General features: G+C 33.1%; 1 protein-coding gene across 1 annotated transcript; it reads left to right on the forward strand.

Moving 5' to 3' along the window:
• Nucleotides 1-3,696: 3,696 nt before the first annotated feature.
• LOC131003148 (beta-D-xylosidase 1) lies at nt 3,697-10,474 on the forward strand. Its single transcript, XM_057929632.1, has 7 exons — nt 3,697-4,358; nt 6,000-6,281; nt 8,362-8,531; nt 8,628-8,725; nt 8,801-9,145; nt 9,258-9,671; nt 9,748-10,474. Exons 1-7 carry the CDS (start codon nt 3,951-3,953, stop codon nt 10,344-10,346), a joined length of 2,316 nt encoding a protein of 771 aa, XP_057785615.1. The 5' UTR covers nt 3,697-3,950; the 3' UTR covers nt 10,347-10,474.
• Nucleotides 10,475-17,900: the final 7,426 nt, after the last annotated feature.

Consider the following 17,900-nt stretch of genomic DNA (forward strand, 5'->3'; position numbering starts at 1 on the left):
GGATACGTGAGAAGAGAGAGAGAGAGAAAAAGGGGCACGTTTATTTGACGGTCCAATTAGAAAAAAAATAAAAATTGAATTTATGTAATAATGGCTCTTTTGAGCATTTTTTTTTATTAAAAACAAAAGGAGATTTTTAGCAAATGGTCATTTTTTTAAAAAAATTATTCTATAAATACCTCATTCATTCTCATTTATTTTACACAAAATTTTAGGTACACCTGGGTGTACTGTACAACCGGGTTGACCCGTACTCAAAATAGTATTATTTATATGGATTGAGTCAGGATATGGGTTCAAATCAAGGTGCGGGTCAAAGTTTAAGTGACAGCATAACCCGGTTGTACGGTACACTTGGGTGTACCCAAGACCACCTCTTTATTTTATACCATGTTTCACTCATTTCTCTCTACATCTATTTTTCTTCTTCTCCAAACAATATCTTCTTCTTCCAACTCTTCATCCTATTTGAATAACGATGAGATAACAGATCGTATGGTAGGTCACAAATTGGCCCAGCTCTGAACGTTCATCTAAGCTTTTATTTCATGCAACTTATGAGTGATTTTATGAAAATAGTGAGTCATGTACGAGCTTGATAGTCCAAAAAAAATAGAGAATAAGAAAGCATACATTCATCACGACCGTGAAGCCGGTGGTAATCGACATTATCGAAATTAATTAGCCTTCGATCCGATATTTGATGAAGCATTTTAATTAATGTAATATTGAATTTTAATTGAATTTTACAAATAAATTTAAAATGAATAGAAAATAAAAATAAAATTAGAGATCCCCCAATGTGGAGAAGGGGCTCTCTAGGAGTGAGAACCACTTAAGGGGCTTTTGGGTATGGATTTTTTTTTTTAATTACAAGAGGCATATCAAATAAGCCACTACATCGCATATATGCATGACCTTTACACCACATAAATGTGAAAAATATATTATACTGTACGAGATGTCTACACTATATAAATGTACAAAATACACTAGTATATCGCACAAGGGTTGGGCACGGGTTGGACCGCTAATTATGATAACTTTATATTCCATGATCAGCTACTCTGTTAACGTGCGAAATCGTAATTTCCATATCAATTATACTACTCGAGAAGCAGAGCATAATAATATCGAACTTATTTGACTATTAGTGATATTCACAAAATCCAATTTTTTTTTTATTTTGTTGGTTATTCACAATAGATTAGTTGGCTTATACTACTCATGGACACCTTAAACTTTCTAATTGATTCATGAGCATCTCCAATCGGATGTCGAAAAGCCGCGTCGATCCGGGACGAAGGAGGACGTGCCGCGCTGGAGATGCGGCCAGTTGTGAGGCCGGGACGAGTGGGCGACCCGGGGCGAAGGCTGAAAAATTCTTCTGTGTGGATGCCACGCGCGTGAAATAAGAAAAAAAAAATTGAAGAGCAAGGGATGAATTAAAATTTGCAGAGGAAGAAAGAAGGAAATAAAGTGGGTAGGCGGGGAAGAAAGAAGGGAAAGAAGGCTAGCTGGCTGGGGTGGGGTGGGGTCGGTAGGGTTTCAATTTTTTTTTTCTTTTAAAATCCTATTTATTTTAGTTAATGTAGTATTGAATATTTTAATTTTTAAAATCCTATATTTTCTTTATGTATTTTTTTATTATTTAAATTGTGCAATATTTTTTTATTGTAATGTTTGAATTTTATTTTTAATAAAAATTTGAAATTTTAAAATTAAAGTGTAGAATTGGGGATTTTATTTTAAAATTGGACTTGAAGGAGCACATTTGGTCTTGTTTTGGTCCGATTGAGCCCTAGGAAATTATTGTAATTTTTATTTTTTTATTGTATTTAAATTATGTCTTTAAATTATTGTAATGTAGAATTTTAATTTTAATAAAATATGAATTTTAAAAATAAAAGTGTAGAAATATAAATTTTGTGGAAATGAGGATCTAAGCACTCATCTAAGAAACAATGCATTGGAGAGGGGTGTGTCTTAGGTGGGGACCACCTTCTAAGACACCCCCTAAGCACCAATGCATTGGAGATGCTCTTATAAGCTTCCCTTGCTTTTTAAGTTCGCATACCGACAAAACACACAAACCAATAAAGTGGATAATTTCTCTCTTTTTACCTCTAATTATTGAATGAAAATTTGAAAGGGTAAAAATTTTATCATTAATAAAAGATAATCATGAGAAGTTATGCATCATTTACCATATATGAAATTCTCAAATGAGACACTTCTTCATAAATAAAATTCATTTTAATAGGGCACTTGAAAAAAAGGAGGTAGTATTTTGTATCTTCTTTTTATAAAAATTAGTATGTTCATTCGCGCGTGCAATGCACGACGGACATTAAAATTAAGCGATACATTTTAATAAATAAATATAAATATTTAAAAAATTAAAATATAAATATAAATAAATAAAAAATATATTTAAAAAATAAAATAAAATAATCTATATCAATTACTCAATAAAATTCTGAATTTGACAATGTAAAATTTCAACTTTATATAAATTGTAATGAAATTATAATTATTAAATAAATTTAAAAATTATTCAGTAATGACAATTAGCATTATGCATTATTATAAAGTTACACATCATAATAAATTAATAAATAAATATTTCCATACACAAACATAAATGAAAAGTTATAAAATTTTAATGAAGTGACAAAAAATAAAATATTTTAAATTCATTTTGATGAATTTTATAATATTAAATTTAAAATGCATATTGATTTTTTTTTTTATGAATCAAATTTGACTATTTTTAAAAAATAATTACTATAATATAAAAACCAAAATGAAAAAATAGTAAAAAAATGGTGAGAAAAGAAAGAACGAAAAAGTAGGGTGAGAAAACTCATTTTTTATATATTACTATATACATTGTAAGTACAGGTTCGATATCGTCATTATATATTCTTATTAATACCCACTTAATTAAGGGGTGGTTTGAATTGACTGAACTCATTAATTAAAAACTTGCAAATTTCTACATTTGTATATAGCTAGGAACTCAATAATTAAAAGCTCTCAAATTTTGTATATCTATAATAATATAAATATAGGTGTCTAAAATGTGTGACATTAATTTGTGCGAACCAATAATAATGCATTATTGGTTTGATTAATCTGCAAAAGCAACCATAGGCAATTGACCGAATTTATAAATGGAGACGGTTGCCAAAATAATTCACATTTTAGTTTTATAGTAACAGATTATAAGGTATTAAACATCAAAATAAATGTATAGAACAAAGAAAAATTATGTAGACGACTAAACATGAACAATGTTCACAAAAGGTGAGGGATAGATATGAATTTAATTTCATTTTTTATAATAATTCGCAGATTACGATAATATATGAATTATCTATATTTATACATAAGCAAACTTTCACAAAGCAAATCTTATTTCGAAAAAGACTAACTTCCAATAATCCAATCAAGAATCTTTTCCTCAGATTCTTGAGAACTTTACTGCAATTAGTTATTTTTAAGTAAAGTTGATGCAGTCATTTTGTAGTCCGATTTTTTTCATAAATCTAATTTGTATTGGTGGTTAATTTTCGTAATTATGCGTAACTTCTTTCATAACGTGAATAATGTAATTTATCTCAAAAAACAAAAACAAAAACAAGATTCAAATTCCCCACCTACAACAAACGAAAACTAAAATAAATGCGTCACCAAAATAATTAATTAAATATGTATGTAATATGCTTACCTACATGTATAAATCAAGCAAATGCGTGTTCTACTTTCTCACTCATCTCATCAACATTATCTTTTCTCTCTATTTTTCACGCACAACACACATTACATGAAACGACGTGAAGATACAATCATCAACATTTGAAGCATCTCACACTATATATACATTCATCCCTCAAACACATTCTCTACACACAAAAAATTCTTGTCCCAAAACACACACTCTAACAATGGCCAAAAACCCTCTAAACCAAAACTTGTCATTCTCTCTCCTCATATTCCTCCTCCTCCTCCTCCATTTAACGGAGTCGCGGCCTCCGTTCGCCTGTGACCCTAACAACGGCGCCACCAAGAACTTGCCGTTTTGTAGAGCGTCGTTGCATATAAGAGATAGGGTTAGGGATTTGATCGGAAGGCTCACTTTGCAAGAGAAAATAAGAATGCTAGTGAACAATGCCGCGCCGGTGGAGCGGCTCGGGATCTCCGGCTACGAGTGGTGGTCGGAGGCGCTCCACGGCGTCTCCAACACCGGCCCTGGCGTCAAGTTCGGCGGTGAGTTCCCTGGCGCCACCAGTTTCCCTCAAGTCATCACCACCGCCGCCTCCTACAACGCCTCATTGTGGGAGGCCATTGGTCAGGTCAGATATATAACGACTCCAGTCTCGTATTTTATTTCATCACACACGTAGCATGTGTAGCATGAAAAATGAATAGAGTAAATTTTTAAATAATGTGTTATATTCTCTCGCAATCATTAGTCTCTACATGGGACACACTATTTTTCGATTAATAAACATATAGTATAAAGATAATGTTATTTTTTTTTTAAGAAAAGGAAAATTATGTTACTTTATATATGTGCCAGATTTATTTATCATTAAAACTTATCCAAGCACTAACTAGCCAATTAATTTAACTTATAAAAAAAATATTTAGTATTTTTTTAAGGTTTTTTTTTTCTTTTTTTTGGGTGAGAAATAATTGATGAAGAGTGATGCAACAATGTGACAGGGGGTGGCAAAATTTCTTTTTCAAAATGGTGACAGACAGAATCCTTTTAACATAATGAAGTTGCATGTGACTAATGAAATATGAAACTGGAAAGAGAAAGATAAAACTAGTGTCCAAAAACAAATGATCGCGGCAGAAAAAGGACCAATACTGATATTGGGAGGCATATGGTGGGTGGGTGAGGTTATTTTTCTATAATTCATATGAATACAAATAATTTGCCACTTGCACTGCCCATGCTTAATCAGCTTTCTGCATGCCATAAATTTGATATATATATAGTTCAAAAGCAACCCTACAAAATAGAGGATGGGTGATCAGTGGGCTTGGGATTTTGCTCATTCAAAATTCTCAATGATATCTCTATTTATATTAATTATTTCTATAAATAAATTAAACTATATAAGACAGTCAAATAGGTCAAGATAAACAAAACGGGTCAACTATGATTCAAGCTCATATATTTGTACTAATTTTTATTAGTGATTTATAAATTTAATTTGATCCTAGTCATCTGTTTGATGAATCTTGACTCATCAGATGCTCTTATTGCTGATGACACAATGCCACATAGACATGAAAAGTCATTCTTTAGCTATCATATTTTATTCCTATTCAATATTATACTATTATGTCCTACTATTATAGAAACTAGTAATTTTTTTTTAACCTTATTAACTACTACTATATATGATCTCTTTGTAAATTGCAATCCTTAAAATATTAAATAATATTGTTTCTATCATATTAGGATGTAATAATGGTAAAATGAATAAGAATAAAATTCAATGCTTCAAGATTGCATATAAGATGATTGCATCTCGTATCCATATATTATTGCCACGTCACATCAATATAGAACACACTAATTTTTATCCAGAAGTGTTTACTTTGAATGATTAGTCTTGACAGATAAAAATAATATTAATGCTAATTAATTATCTATTTACTTGGATGAATTGACTGTATATAGGGGAGGATTGTATATAGTTATTGTAGAAGATGTATAGTGGAGTTTGAGAGGATTCTTTGTGGATTAGGACTAAATCGGAAAGACATGTCAATTATGTTGATAAATTAGTTTATGGCTATTAACATGACATTTTGCACCCTACCCCACCCCATTAACCATTCCTTTTCGTTATGTATATATCCTTTCTCCCTTGCTTGTGATAGACGAGCACTTTTTATCCTCTTATTTATGGATTAATTAATGAAATTTAAAAAAAATAAAATGATATTTGAATTAATATGGAATATGAATATAGGTGGTGTCAGATGAAGCACGAGCAATGTACAACGGAGGTCGAGCGGGGCTGAGCTATTGGAGCCCAAACGTGAACATATTCAGGGATCCTCGGTGGGGCAGAGGGCAGGAGACGCCGGGCGAGGACCCCGCCTTGGCGGCTAAGTATGCCGCCAGCTACGTCAAGGGGCTGCAGGGCAACGCTGCCGGAAACCGCCTCAAGGTGGCCGCCTGTTGCAAGCACTACACCGCCTATGATCTTGATTTTTGGAATGGCGTCGATCGCTTCCATTTTAATGCCAAGGTAATTATTTAACCTATGTCAAAATATCTCTAAGGGCATGTTTGTTTGGCACGGATTCTGTCCTGGGAAAATAATCTGATTCCAAAATATTAAATTCCCGTGTTTGGTTAAATTTTTGTCAGATAGAGAAAGTAATAAGAATCCTGAAAACAAGGAAAGTAGTACAACTTTCCAGGATTCTTATTCCTAGCTTTTCTTAGGTATTCTTTTTCCTCATTCTCAGGATTCTTACTTACATATATATCCAATATTATTTTTTTATAAAATGAAATTATTATTATTATTATTATTATTATTATTATTATTATTATTATTATTATTTTAAGAAAATCATAATTTAATTTTTAGAATTATGAATCATACTTATTATTATTATTATTATTATTATTAATTAATTAATTAATTCATGAATTATTTTAAGAAATCATAATTTAATTCTTAGAATTATGAATCATACTTATTGTTAATATTATTATTATTATTATTTTAAGAAAATCATAATTTAATTTTTAGAATTATGAATCATACTTATTATTATTATTATTATTATTATTATTATTATTATTATTATTATTATTATTATTATTATTATTATTATTATTATTATTATTATTATTAATTAATTAATTCATTCATTCATTCATTCATGAATTATTTTAAGAAATCATAATTTAATTCTTAGAATTATGAATCATACTTATTGCTATTATTATTATTATTATTATTATTATTATTATTATTATTATTATTATTATTATTATTATTATTATTATTATTATCTAAGAAAAAAAATGAATTTAATTTTAGAATTATAAATCATTTATTTAATCTTAATAATGTACTTTGTTGTTACTATAAAATTAAGGGCAAATATCACTTTAAACCCCGAACTATTTTCACACTATCAATTATATTCTGAATTATTGAAAATAATCTTTGAAACCTTGAAAATTATATTATGAATTAATGAAAATTAAGGGTAAATATCACTTTAATTCTTACATATATTAATTAAATATATTTATTTAATGATACAATCCAAAATCCTAACAATTAGTTTTGATATTTCCGAACACTGGATAATGAATCTATTAGGATTCATTTTCCATGGAATCATTTTCCTGGAAATAACAATCACAATTCAGATTACTTTCCTGACAAACAAACATGCCAAGGATATTTATTTTGTCGGTGTCTAAAACTGAAAAAACATCTATAACTTTTTATTGCACAAATGTGGAGTTTTGAATAATTGTTTTTCGTTATTTCCTAGAAAGGGATTGCTTTATTATATTTAAAGAAACATCAATCACTTCTTTCCGTTATTAATTCGTGATCATTGCCTACACGGCTTATCCTCCATTTCTAAACTATCAATCACTTCTTATCGATATATATGGTTGGGCCCAAACAGGCAAACGGTATGAAAAAGAAACCATATTATTATTAACAATAATAATAATAATAAATAAGTGATCGAGCTCTAGTCTCGTGACTTTATTCGTAGAATCACCACGTATTAAAAAAGACTCCGTTCGTTCCATGAAAATGAGCATAATTGTTGGTGACACAGATTTTAATAAATGTTATTGTTAGTGTAAAAATGTACTTCCTTCGTCCACAATTTAAAACCCCACTTTAATGTGGGCACGAAAACTAAGAAAGTTGAAAAAAGTAATGTGGATGAAATATAATGGTAGTTGACTAAAGTGATAAAGGTGTTGTGAGTGGGTCCATTAGTGATAAAGTGTAGTAAATATAGAATATAAAAATGATAAATGTGTTTTAAAGTGGGTCCATTAGTGACAAAGAGTAGTAAATATAGGAAAAGAAGAAGAGTAAAAAAGTACAAAAAGCAAAATATGACTTTAATTTGTGGACAAAAAAATTAAGAGTAAGTAGGGCTTTAAATTGTGGACCGAAGGAGTATCACTTTTATTAGTGGAAGAAGCTATCAAAAAAGAAAAAATGCAGCCTCTTGTGGAATGTATCAAAATGACAAAATATGAGATAGAGGGAATAGAAAATAGGAGAATGAAAGAAAAATGGAAAGAGGGTAGTAACGTAGTATTGGATGCAGGTGAGCAAGCAGGATTTGGAGGAAACATACAATGTGCCGTTCAAAGCATGTGTGTTTGAAGGGAAAGTGGCAAGTGTGATGTGCTCCTACAACCAAGTTAATGGCAAGCCCACTTGTGCAGACCCTTCTCTCCTACGCGACACTATTCGCGGCCAATGGCGCCTCAACGGGTTTGTGTATTCATTCAGTTTAAATAGTAATTCAGATCAACTCATTTGGGTTCAACTCCGCAATTAATAAATAATATAATATGACATGAAATGCAGCTACATTGTTTCCGACTGCGACTCAGTTGATGTTCTATACAACAGTCAACATTACACATCCACCCCTGAAGATGCAGCAGCTGCTTCGATTAAAGCAGGTTTATATACGCAACTGTTGGGGGCATTTTTGGAAAATTACACATGCCAGCTTAATCATTCAATTATGCATGCAGGCTTGGACTTGGATTGCGGGCCTTTCCTTGCGCTCCACACAGAGGGAGCCATACGGGCCAATAAATTAAATGAGATGGACGTAAACCGGGCCCTCGGGAATTTACTCACAGTCCAAATGCGTTTGGGAATGTTTGACGGGCCTAGACAGCCATATGCTTATTTGGGCCCCAGAGATGTCTGCACCCCGGCCCATCAACACTTGGCCCTTGAAGCCGCCCGCCAAGGAATTGTTTTGCTGCAAAATCGTAACGGAGCCTTGCCGTTTTCACCCGCTCGCTATCGGACCGTCGCTGTGATCGGGCCCAACTCCGACGTCACGGACACCATGATAGGCAACTATGCTGGTATAGCTCCTTATACATTTTATTTTGTTTGTTTTCGTATTATTAATAACTCTAATATTGATGAATTTGTGTACAATGTGATCATAATTTTATTTTTTAAACTTGATTATAGGAGTTCCGTGTGGCTATACTACTGCATTACAAGGTATATCAAAATATGCTAGGACGATTCATGAAAATGGATGCGCTCCAGTGAGTTGCCCCGATAATACTCGATTTGGACCTGCCGAGGTCGCCGCTCGTCAAGCGGACGCGACGGTGTTGGTGATGGGCCTTAGCCAATCGATCGAGCGTGAATTCCTCGATCGACGCGGGCTTCTTTTACCGGGTCACCAACAAGAGCTTGTGTCAAGGGTGGCCAAGGCCTCCAAAGGCCCAGTTGTGTTGGTCTTAATGTCTGGGGGCCCAATCGATGTTACATTTGCTAAAAATGACCCAAAAATTGCTGCTATTATATGGGCTGGGTATCCGGGCCAAGCTGGAGGTGCTGCGATTGCTGATGTTATATTTGGGACGACCAATCCAGGTATATATATACACACACATCTATTCTACATGTTTAGATTGAAATATATGATTTAATTTTTTATATATATTTTTAGGGGGGAAGTTGCCTATGACATGGTACCCTGAAGATTATTTAGCCAAGGTGCCCATGACGGATATGTCGATGCACGCTGACCCTACAAGAGGGTATCCGGGTCGGACATACCGATTTTACAGGGGTCCAACTGTTTTTTCATTTGGGTTTGGGCTAAGTTACACCAAGTTTAGAGAAACATTAGCCCATGGCCCAACAAAAGTGTTTGTCCCTTACACAAGCTCAAAAATTTTGAAGAACAACACACTGCTAATGAGTAATGGCATTAGGGTTTCGAACACAAATTGCGATGCTCTAAACTTAGGGTTTCATGTTGATGTTGAGAATGCCGGAGATATGGACGGGACCCACACTATGATGCTATTTGCATCCTCCCCATCTATGGGGGAGGAGAAACGTTTGGTGGCATTCGAGAAGGTTCATGTGGTGGCCGGAGCTAAAGAAAGCGTAAAAATTAACCTCCATCCGTGCACTCATTTAAGCGTTGTGGACCAATTTGGGATCCGAAGGATTCCAATGGGTGAACATACTCTACACTTTGGTGAAGCTCTCAAACATAACATTCTACTCCATAATGATTTGGAGGAAATCAAGTATTAATAAATTCCCTACATATTGTTAAACCAAATGTCAACCATTATTACATTTCAATACAATAGTTTGCAAGTGTAAAAAAATGTATTGGGTGTTTATTATCAAGGAAATTAATATTGCTTGGCTATTTTATACTCCTTGTGTCATCCAAATTATATAGTATGTATTCATATGAATTATAAAAAATAATCTTTATCTAATAATAATTATAATATATATGTTTCATTTAATGTATGGTCTCATATTTTTTACCTCATTAGTTTTTCTCTCATGCCATGCACTATGATACTTAATTGATTAAAATATTAAAAAAATTATATTTTCTAAATTTTGGTACATTCTCCTATAATATAACTGAGAATATAATTTAGCGATAATATAATAATCAGAAGATAAAAATAATGAGTAAATTAGCTTTAATCAATATTAGACCTAGCAAATCAATGAGAAAGACCTTTAACAAACACATTTTTTTTATCTAATGAACATTATTCACTAGTTAAAAATTCCAGTAAATTATCTAGATATGTATTCTTTCAAGTTTCTATTAGTCTAAAAGACTTTTTAAACTTTTAATTAATTTTTTTATATATCCTTGTTTCGCAAAATATTTTTTTTAAAATATATTCATCTCAAATTGTTTTAGCCTTTTTTTTCATATTATCTCCGCCATAAATCAAATTACTTTTAACAAAATTTATGTCATCCATGCAAAACTTCGGTGTTGTAGCATTTATGCTCAAACGAAATTTTATAGTTAAAATTCCTATTCATATTATACTGCCACACTAGTATGTGCACACAAATTACTCAACTCGCCACTCAAGTGAACAAATTCTAAGTCAATCAAGAAAAACATCCATCTCAAACAAAAGCACATCCCAATGAGTATGTTTATGTTGCGAATTTAATGAGTGAGGAAGAATTTTTTGATCCAAAGCCTAATGAAGATGAAAAGGAGAAGGAAGAGCAAGAAAGAGTTTAGAAAGATGAAGTTGTCAAAGGGGCACAACAATATGAAAATTTCTCTTCTTCCAATGCAAGTGTTGAATCTAAAATTTCTAATTCTAAAGCACTAATTTCTTTTCCTTATTTTTTCAGGTTGCCTCAAAACAAGAAAAAAGAAGATGAAAATGAGATTGTGGAGATATTCAAGAAGGATAAAGAAGCACAACCAGAATGTTGTGATGGAATTCAAGAGTGTAAAGTGCAGTTGAACTCCACCAATGAAGTTCTCACTCGCACGGCATCTGTCGCGCGGTATGCCCATACTAACCAGCATTAAACCAATTGTGCCTTCAATTGTAAAGTTACCAAAGAGGAAATTGAAACCACCTAAAAATTGATCCAGTTTCATGGAAGTTCTTTTAGTTTGCTTCGTTTTTTCCCCCTTATCTAGGGGTGGAAAATCGGGTTGCGGGTATCGGGTATACCCTCACCCGTCCCGATACCCGCGCGGGTATCGGGTACCCGATACCCGCAAAATTCGGGTGGAGGGTCGGGTGCGGGTATCGCATCCTCAAAAATCGCGGGTAGAGGGTACCCGCGGGTACCCGCATACCCGCAATAAATATTTAAAAAACAAAAATTAAATAATTTTATTTAATAATATTAGGAATTAAACCAATTAACCAAAAGTAAATATTAGGAATTAAACCAATTTTATTAGGAATTAAACCAATAAATATTAGGAATTAAACCAATAAATATTAGAAATTAAACCAATAATATTAGGAATTAAACCAATAAATATTAGGAATTTTATTTAATAATATTAGGAATTAAACCAATTAGGAATTAAACCAATAAATATTAGGAATTAAACCAATAAATATTATGAATTAAACCAATAATATTAGGAATTAAACCAATAATATTAGGAATTTTATTTAATAATATTAGGAATTAAACCAATAAATATTAGGAATTAAACCAATTTTATTTAATAATATTAGGAATTAAACCAATTAACCAAAATTTAAAAATTAAATTAAATAATTTTATTTAACAATATTAGGAATTTTATTCGTCACAGGTTTTATGGATAATCGATGAAATAGAAAGGATATTTTCAATTTTTTTTTTGTGAAATGCGGGACAAAATACCCTCTCGCGGGACGAAATACCCTCCAGCGGGACCAAAAACCCGCAAAATTACAATTAAAAAAAAATTGCGGGACTGTGAGGGTACCCTCATACCCGCAGCGGGTATCCGCTGCGGGTATTCGGGTACCCGCATCGGAAAAGAGGGTCGGGTGAGGGTGCCGTTTTCGGCAGTTTTCGTCCCGCGGGTACCCGCATTTTGCGGGTAGGGTACCCGCGGGTACCCGATTTTCCACCCCTACCCTTATCTTTTATGTGTTCTATGTTTTGTGTCTTTGTTTTAGTATTTCCCCACACAATGAGGACATTGTGTTTTCTAAGAGTTGGGAAAGTTTTATGTCTTTTGTCTTGAGTTTGTGTGCTCATTTTATTTTGGTTATCTTTTGGTATTTGTGACTCTGTCTGTGGCAACATATCATGCGGGCATTTTGATTAGTTAGGATGAGCATATTGATATTGATTGTTTGGTTGTTTACTTGGATGATATTAAAATGTGTTGAAACTCATATGTGTTTGAGGATGACGAATATACAAATTGATCAATTTTGTTGGAAATCACTCATATAGTGATGATTCAACCTTTCGAGCAACAATTTGAATGCTCCTTGCTTGTTTTCGATGAGTATTATTCATACTTGACTTTAGGGGTGAGCGAAAAATTCAAAACCAAATAATCGAACCGATCCAAATCAAAATTTTAAAATATGGTTCGATTTTCTTGTGTTTTTAGGTTCGGTTCGATTTTTTTCCATAAAATTTCAGTTTTTCGGTTCGATTCGGTTCAAATTTTTTAAAATCGAATAAAACTGAAAAGCATAATTATATTTATAATATATATATATATATACATACATACATACATACATACATACATACATACATACAATATACTCCCTTTGTCCCACTTAAATTGACACTTTTGAGTTGGGCACGGAGATTAAGAAGATTAGGTTAAGAGTGTAAAGTAGGTATGGTCCACTTATTTTATGTGTGTAGAGAAAGTAGGGACCACATACTATTTTAGGAAAGTGTCAATTTAAGTGGGACGAAGGGAGTAATATTTTAATTATAATTTTATAATATCTAATTTCTAATATATTTTTAAATTTTATAGTTATTTTTTCAGAATTTTCATTTTTTTTTCAAATTTTCATTTTTTTCTGATTTTTTTGGATTAATTCGGTTTTTCAGTTCGGTTCGATTTTAATTATAAAATTTTGGTTAATTCGGTTCGGTTTCTTCGGCTAATTCAGTTCAATTCGATTTTTTTTAAACCGAACAAAAATATGATTTGGTTTGGTTTTAGCAAAAACCGAATCATATGACCGAATGCACACCCCTACTTGACTTCTTGATATTCGGTTTGCCATGTTGTCATAATTAAAAAATTTGAAATTGGACTCATTTGTGAAAGTGATTTAGGCATTAGGAATGAACGTGTCATTGGCCTTAAAAATATCCTACCTTTCAATATTCACTAGTAAGCCATTTTGAAGTCTTGACACTTTCAGTTGTTTATATGATTAAAGCCTCAAAAATTTTAGCCAAGTTTTGTCCATTTCCAACACGATGCAAGTGGTTTTGCATTGTGATATTATATTGTTGGAGGAATAAGGTTGATTGAGATAAGATGCATTGGTTAGAATGAATGAGGATTGAAATTGACAAAGGAGGTTGTAGGTCGTTTAAGAATGAGGTTGTAGGTGATGCTATGATTGTTGGGACACAAAAAGATATCCAACCTCCTGGTTTTGATGATACCAAAATTATTAGAAAGCCTCTTTGTCTTTATTCTTTTCAGGGGCTTAAGTGTTTAAGTCCACATTAGTTTTAACTGGAGCGGCAAAGACTGAAGATAAACTGACTGAAGACCGAAGATTGAAGGAAGTTTACTGAAGCTTTTGCACTGGATGACCGAAAGATGCACCCTGATTGGAAGACTACAGTTACCAGTCGAAGATATTCGTGAAATACAATATCAGTGTCGAACTGAAGCTTAAGTCAAGTACCAGTCGACATTCTGCATCAAACAAAAGTGAAGAGTATTGGACACGCCGCATTAAATGTTCAAGTACAACAATATTAAATGCTGAAGATTTGAAGATCGTCCTTGCAAGCACTAAAGCTTTCCCTTGCGTGTAAAGATGCAGAAACGACATATTCCAAGGACAAGACAATTCAAATGTTTGCTACATGGAGTATTTGAAGATTGTCACCTCAGCCCAAGAAGTGACATCCTCTCACAACGGCAGAAATCTTAAAGAGCATCTCTCCAACGGATCTATTCAAGACTTCACCTATAAATGGAGCTTGAGGAACGCCAACAATCTCCACCGATTCGAAGACATACGCTGAAGCTCTGTCAAATTTACGAGCCAGCAATTCCATAGATAGCATTTCGAATCGAAGAAGAGAGTAATTACTTGTTGTAAAATCAGTCTAGTTGATTACCTAAACTCTCTTAGTGAACTAGGCACTTATTGTTTTATCTTAAGCCTAGAATGGATTACTTGAGAGCCAGTTCTCAGTAGTCTTAGTTGGAAGAGTCCAAACCTCTTTTCAGTCGAGCGAAAAGAGTGTTTGAGTGGTTGTTTAGTACCAAAAAACTAAATAGATCGGTTTCCTTGGCACCAGGTAAGCCAAGAGGGAGTTCAGACCAAGGGTTCTGTCTCCAAAGACCTTAGCGAGACACGAGAGTGTCAAGGTGTGCTAAGTGTCAGAGAAAAATCCAATTGAGAGTGGGTTGGTGGGTTTTCTGTGCACCTTGAAGCATTAGCCCAGAGTGTTTGTCAGATTAATCATCTGGCCATGGAATATGAATGTTGTTTCCGAACCACGTAAAAATCCTTGTGTTCTTTATCTGCTTTCAGTTTTTCTTTATCTGTGTTAAAATTATTTTCCAACTGAACTGGATTAACTGAAAAGTGTAACTAAGGATTTTATAAGTGATAAACCTTTTTTAAAGGCTATTCGCACTAAGTTTAAATTTTGCTGCTGAGTTATTAATCCAACTGACGACTCAACTGATAGTTACTGAGATCAATAACTCTACTATGTTTTACAAACTATAGACTGAAGCCCTACGTGGATATCAGTTAAGCCATGTACTTGACTGATGTCAGATTACTGAAGTCTTGTCAGTATCAGTCTACAACTTATTTCCAACTGAAATTTGGTTAAGTTTGTTTTGATTTGTGAAAAATAGCCTACAGGTGTATTCCTCCCCCATACACATGTCCAGTCAACCCTCCGGGACCACAACAATGATTTTAGTTCAAAAATAAATGTGAACAGTACTATCTGCAAAAAAAAAGGGAAAAAGAAAAACAGAAGCAAGAAGTTAAAGAGGATATTGGAATTTGTATGCCTATATATTGTGAATGAGGGTTGATTTGATTGAGTTTGATTTTGGGATTCGAATGTGGTGAACTACTTGCATTTTGTTGGTTTTATTAGCCTTGTTTATCCACTTTTGTTATCCTACCTATGCACCCTACCTCCATTACAACCTTGTGAAAAGACCTGTTGATTCATGAATGAGTTCGTTTTGGGATTGAAGATATTGACATAGTGGCAAACTTATAATGGATAAAATCAAGTTGCATTATGTGAATTCACCTTGCATTTTGATATTGAGAGATTTGAGCGAACTTGGTGAGACTGGATCGATTTGCACACTTTTGACTCGAATGAAGGGGTGAATGCACATATTTGTTGATTCCAAGAATGGTTTGAGGAAAATGATGATTGTATCTTGTCCTAATTTTGAGATTTTGTTGTTGTGATTGTTGCCATAGTTGGTCTTGTTAGTTTGTTGAGTTTTGTCTTGTGTTTTATCTTTCCTATTATTTTTTTCTTGTGCTCGAGGGCGAGCATTGTCTAAGTGTGGGGGAATTAGATTAGGCGTATTTTATACGCATATTTTGAGAGTTTTTTTTATGGATTTTAATACATAGTTCATGCTTATTATTATCTGTTGGAGTTCATTATGGAAACTAATGAATTCTTTTAATGGTTTTAATAGGTTATGAAGAAGAAAGCTCTATGTTAAAAGATGTTTGAAATTCTGATTTTATGATGAGAAAGTGTTCTGGAATAACACCACTGAAATGTCCTGGAATAACACCACTGGAATGGTTATCTTCAATCTCCTTGAAAATTGGGATTGGTTAGTGCATAATCACCTAAATATAGTGGAAATAATTTCCAAAAAATTATTAGATTTACATACAGTTCAATGGGAGTGAGATTAGCTAAGAAAATTATTGATCCAATAAATTGATGGCTCTACAAACACCTGAAATAGTTCATGTCAGTTTCATGTAATTTTCACAGTCAATAACAGAGAAACAAACTCACAAGTTTTTAAGATTTGACATAGATTTGATCGGGATAGGTAGATTTCCAGTGAAGCTATTGAACGACAAATCCCTGGTGAAAAAAGTATGCATTTTCTCAAAACTGAAAAATGATCAAATGAATTTCAGCAAATGTAGCAATATAACTGTTGGGAAATAGAAAAATATTCTTATCCCAGTTTTGATGATCTCAAAACCCTTAGTTTTATTTTCTCTAGACTAGCCTCTTTATTTGAACTCAACTGTTAGAGTTCAATCTTTTAGCTAGATTGGAGTTTATAGATAACTGAAGTTTCTCCTTGTCGAAGACCGAAGAAACTAAAGACTGAAGACTTAGAAGATCAAAGTTCGACTGAAGATAGAACAACTGAAGGAAGACACTGGTGATACGAAGGACACCATGAACTAGAGACGTTCAGTTAAATAGGAAGACAATTTAACTGAAGACAACGACTATTCAAGCGAATGACAAAAGCTCTAACTGATTCTTCAGTTAAACTCGAGTCTCACGTGCAAACACGTGTAAACAACGGAGCTTCAACTTGAGTATATCAGTCAACATTCTTCATCAAAATGAAACGCTGGCACCCGCAACAGCATTAAATGCACCTGATATGAAGATCGTCCTTTCCAGTACACCAACTTTTCTTTTTCGTGCTAAAATTCAGACGCGCCCTGCTCCAAGGACAAAAAGGATTCAAACCTTCAACCAATCAAGAGCTAAGAAGATTGAAGCCTCAGTCCAAAGCACGGAATGTCTCACAACGACTAAAATCCTGAAGACCGTCTCTCCAACGGATATATTCGGGACTTCACCTATAAATAGAGCTTGAGAAACGCCTTCAATAACCACCGATTCAAAGATTTACGCTGAAGCTCTGTCAAAATCACAAGCAGTCTTATTTTAGACAAAACTTTGAATCGAAAAAGAGAGTACACAAATGTTGTAAAATCAGTCATACTGATTACATAAACTCTCTTAGAAATGTAGGCAACCCATGTTATATCCTAAGCCTAGAATCGATTATTTGAGAGCCTGTTCTCAGTAATCTTAGTTGGAAGATTTCAAACCTCTTTTCAACTGAGCGAAAAGAGTGTT

Source organism: Salvia miltiorrhiza, unplaced genomic scaffold (genome assembly GCF_028751815.1).
Source record: "Salvia miltiorrhiza cultivar Shanhuang (shh) unplaced genomic scaffold, IMPLAD_Smil_shh fragScaff_scaffold_79, whole genome shotgun sequence".
Classification (NCBI taxonomy): domain Eukaryota; kingdom Viridiplantae; phylum Streptophyta; class Magnoliopsida; order Lamiales; family Lamiaceae; genus Salvia; species Salvia miltiorrhiza.

Bases quoted from the DNA above. Each gene is read 5' to 3' on its own strand.
- LOC131003148 (XM_057929632.1), top strand. From the start codon at position 3,951: ATGGCCAAAAACCCTCTAAACCAAAACTTGTCATTCTCTCTCCTCATA. The intron at 8,532-8,627 runs GTTTGTGTATTC...CATGAAATGCAG, and splicing joins GGCCAATGGCGCCTCAACGG to CTACATTGTTTCCGACTGCG. The intron at 9,146-9,257 runs GTATAGCTCCTT...ACTTGATTATAG, and splicing joins CATGATAGGCAACTATGCTG to GAGTTCCGTGTGGCTATACT.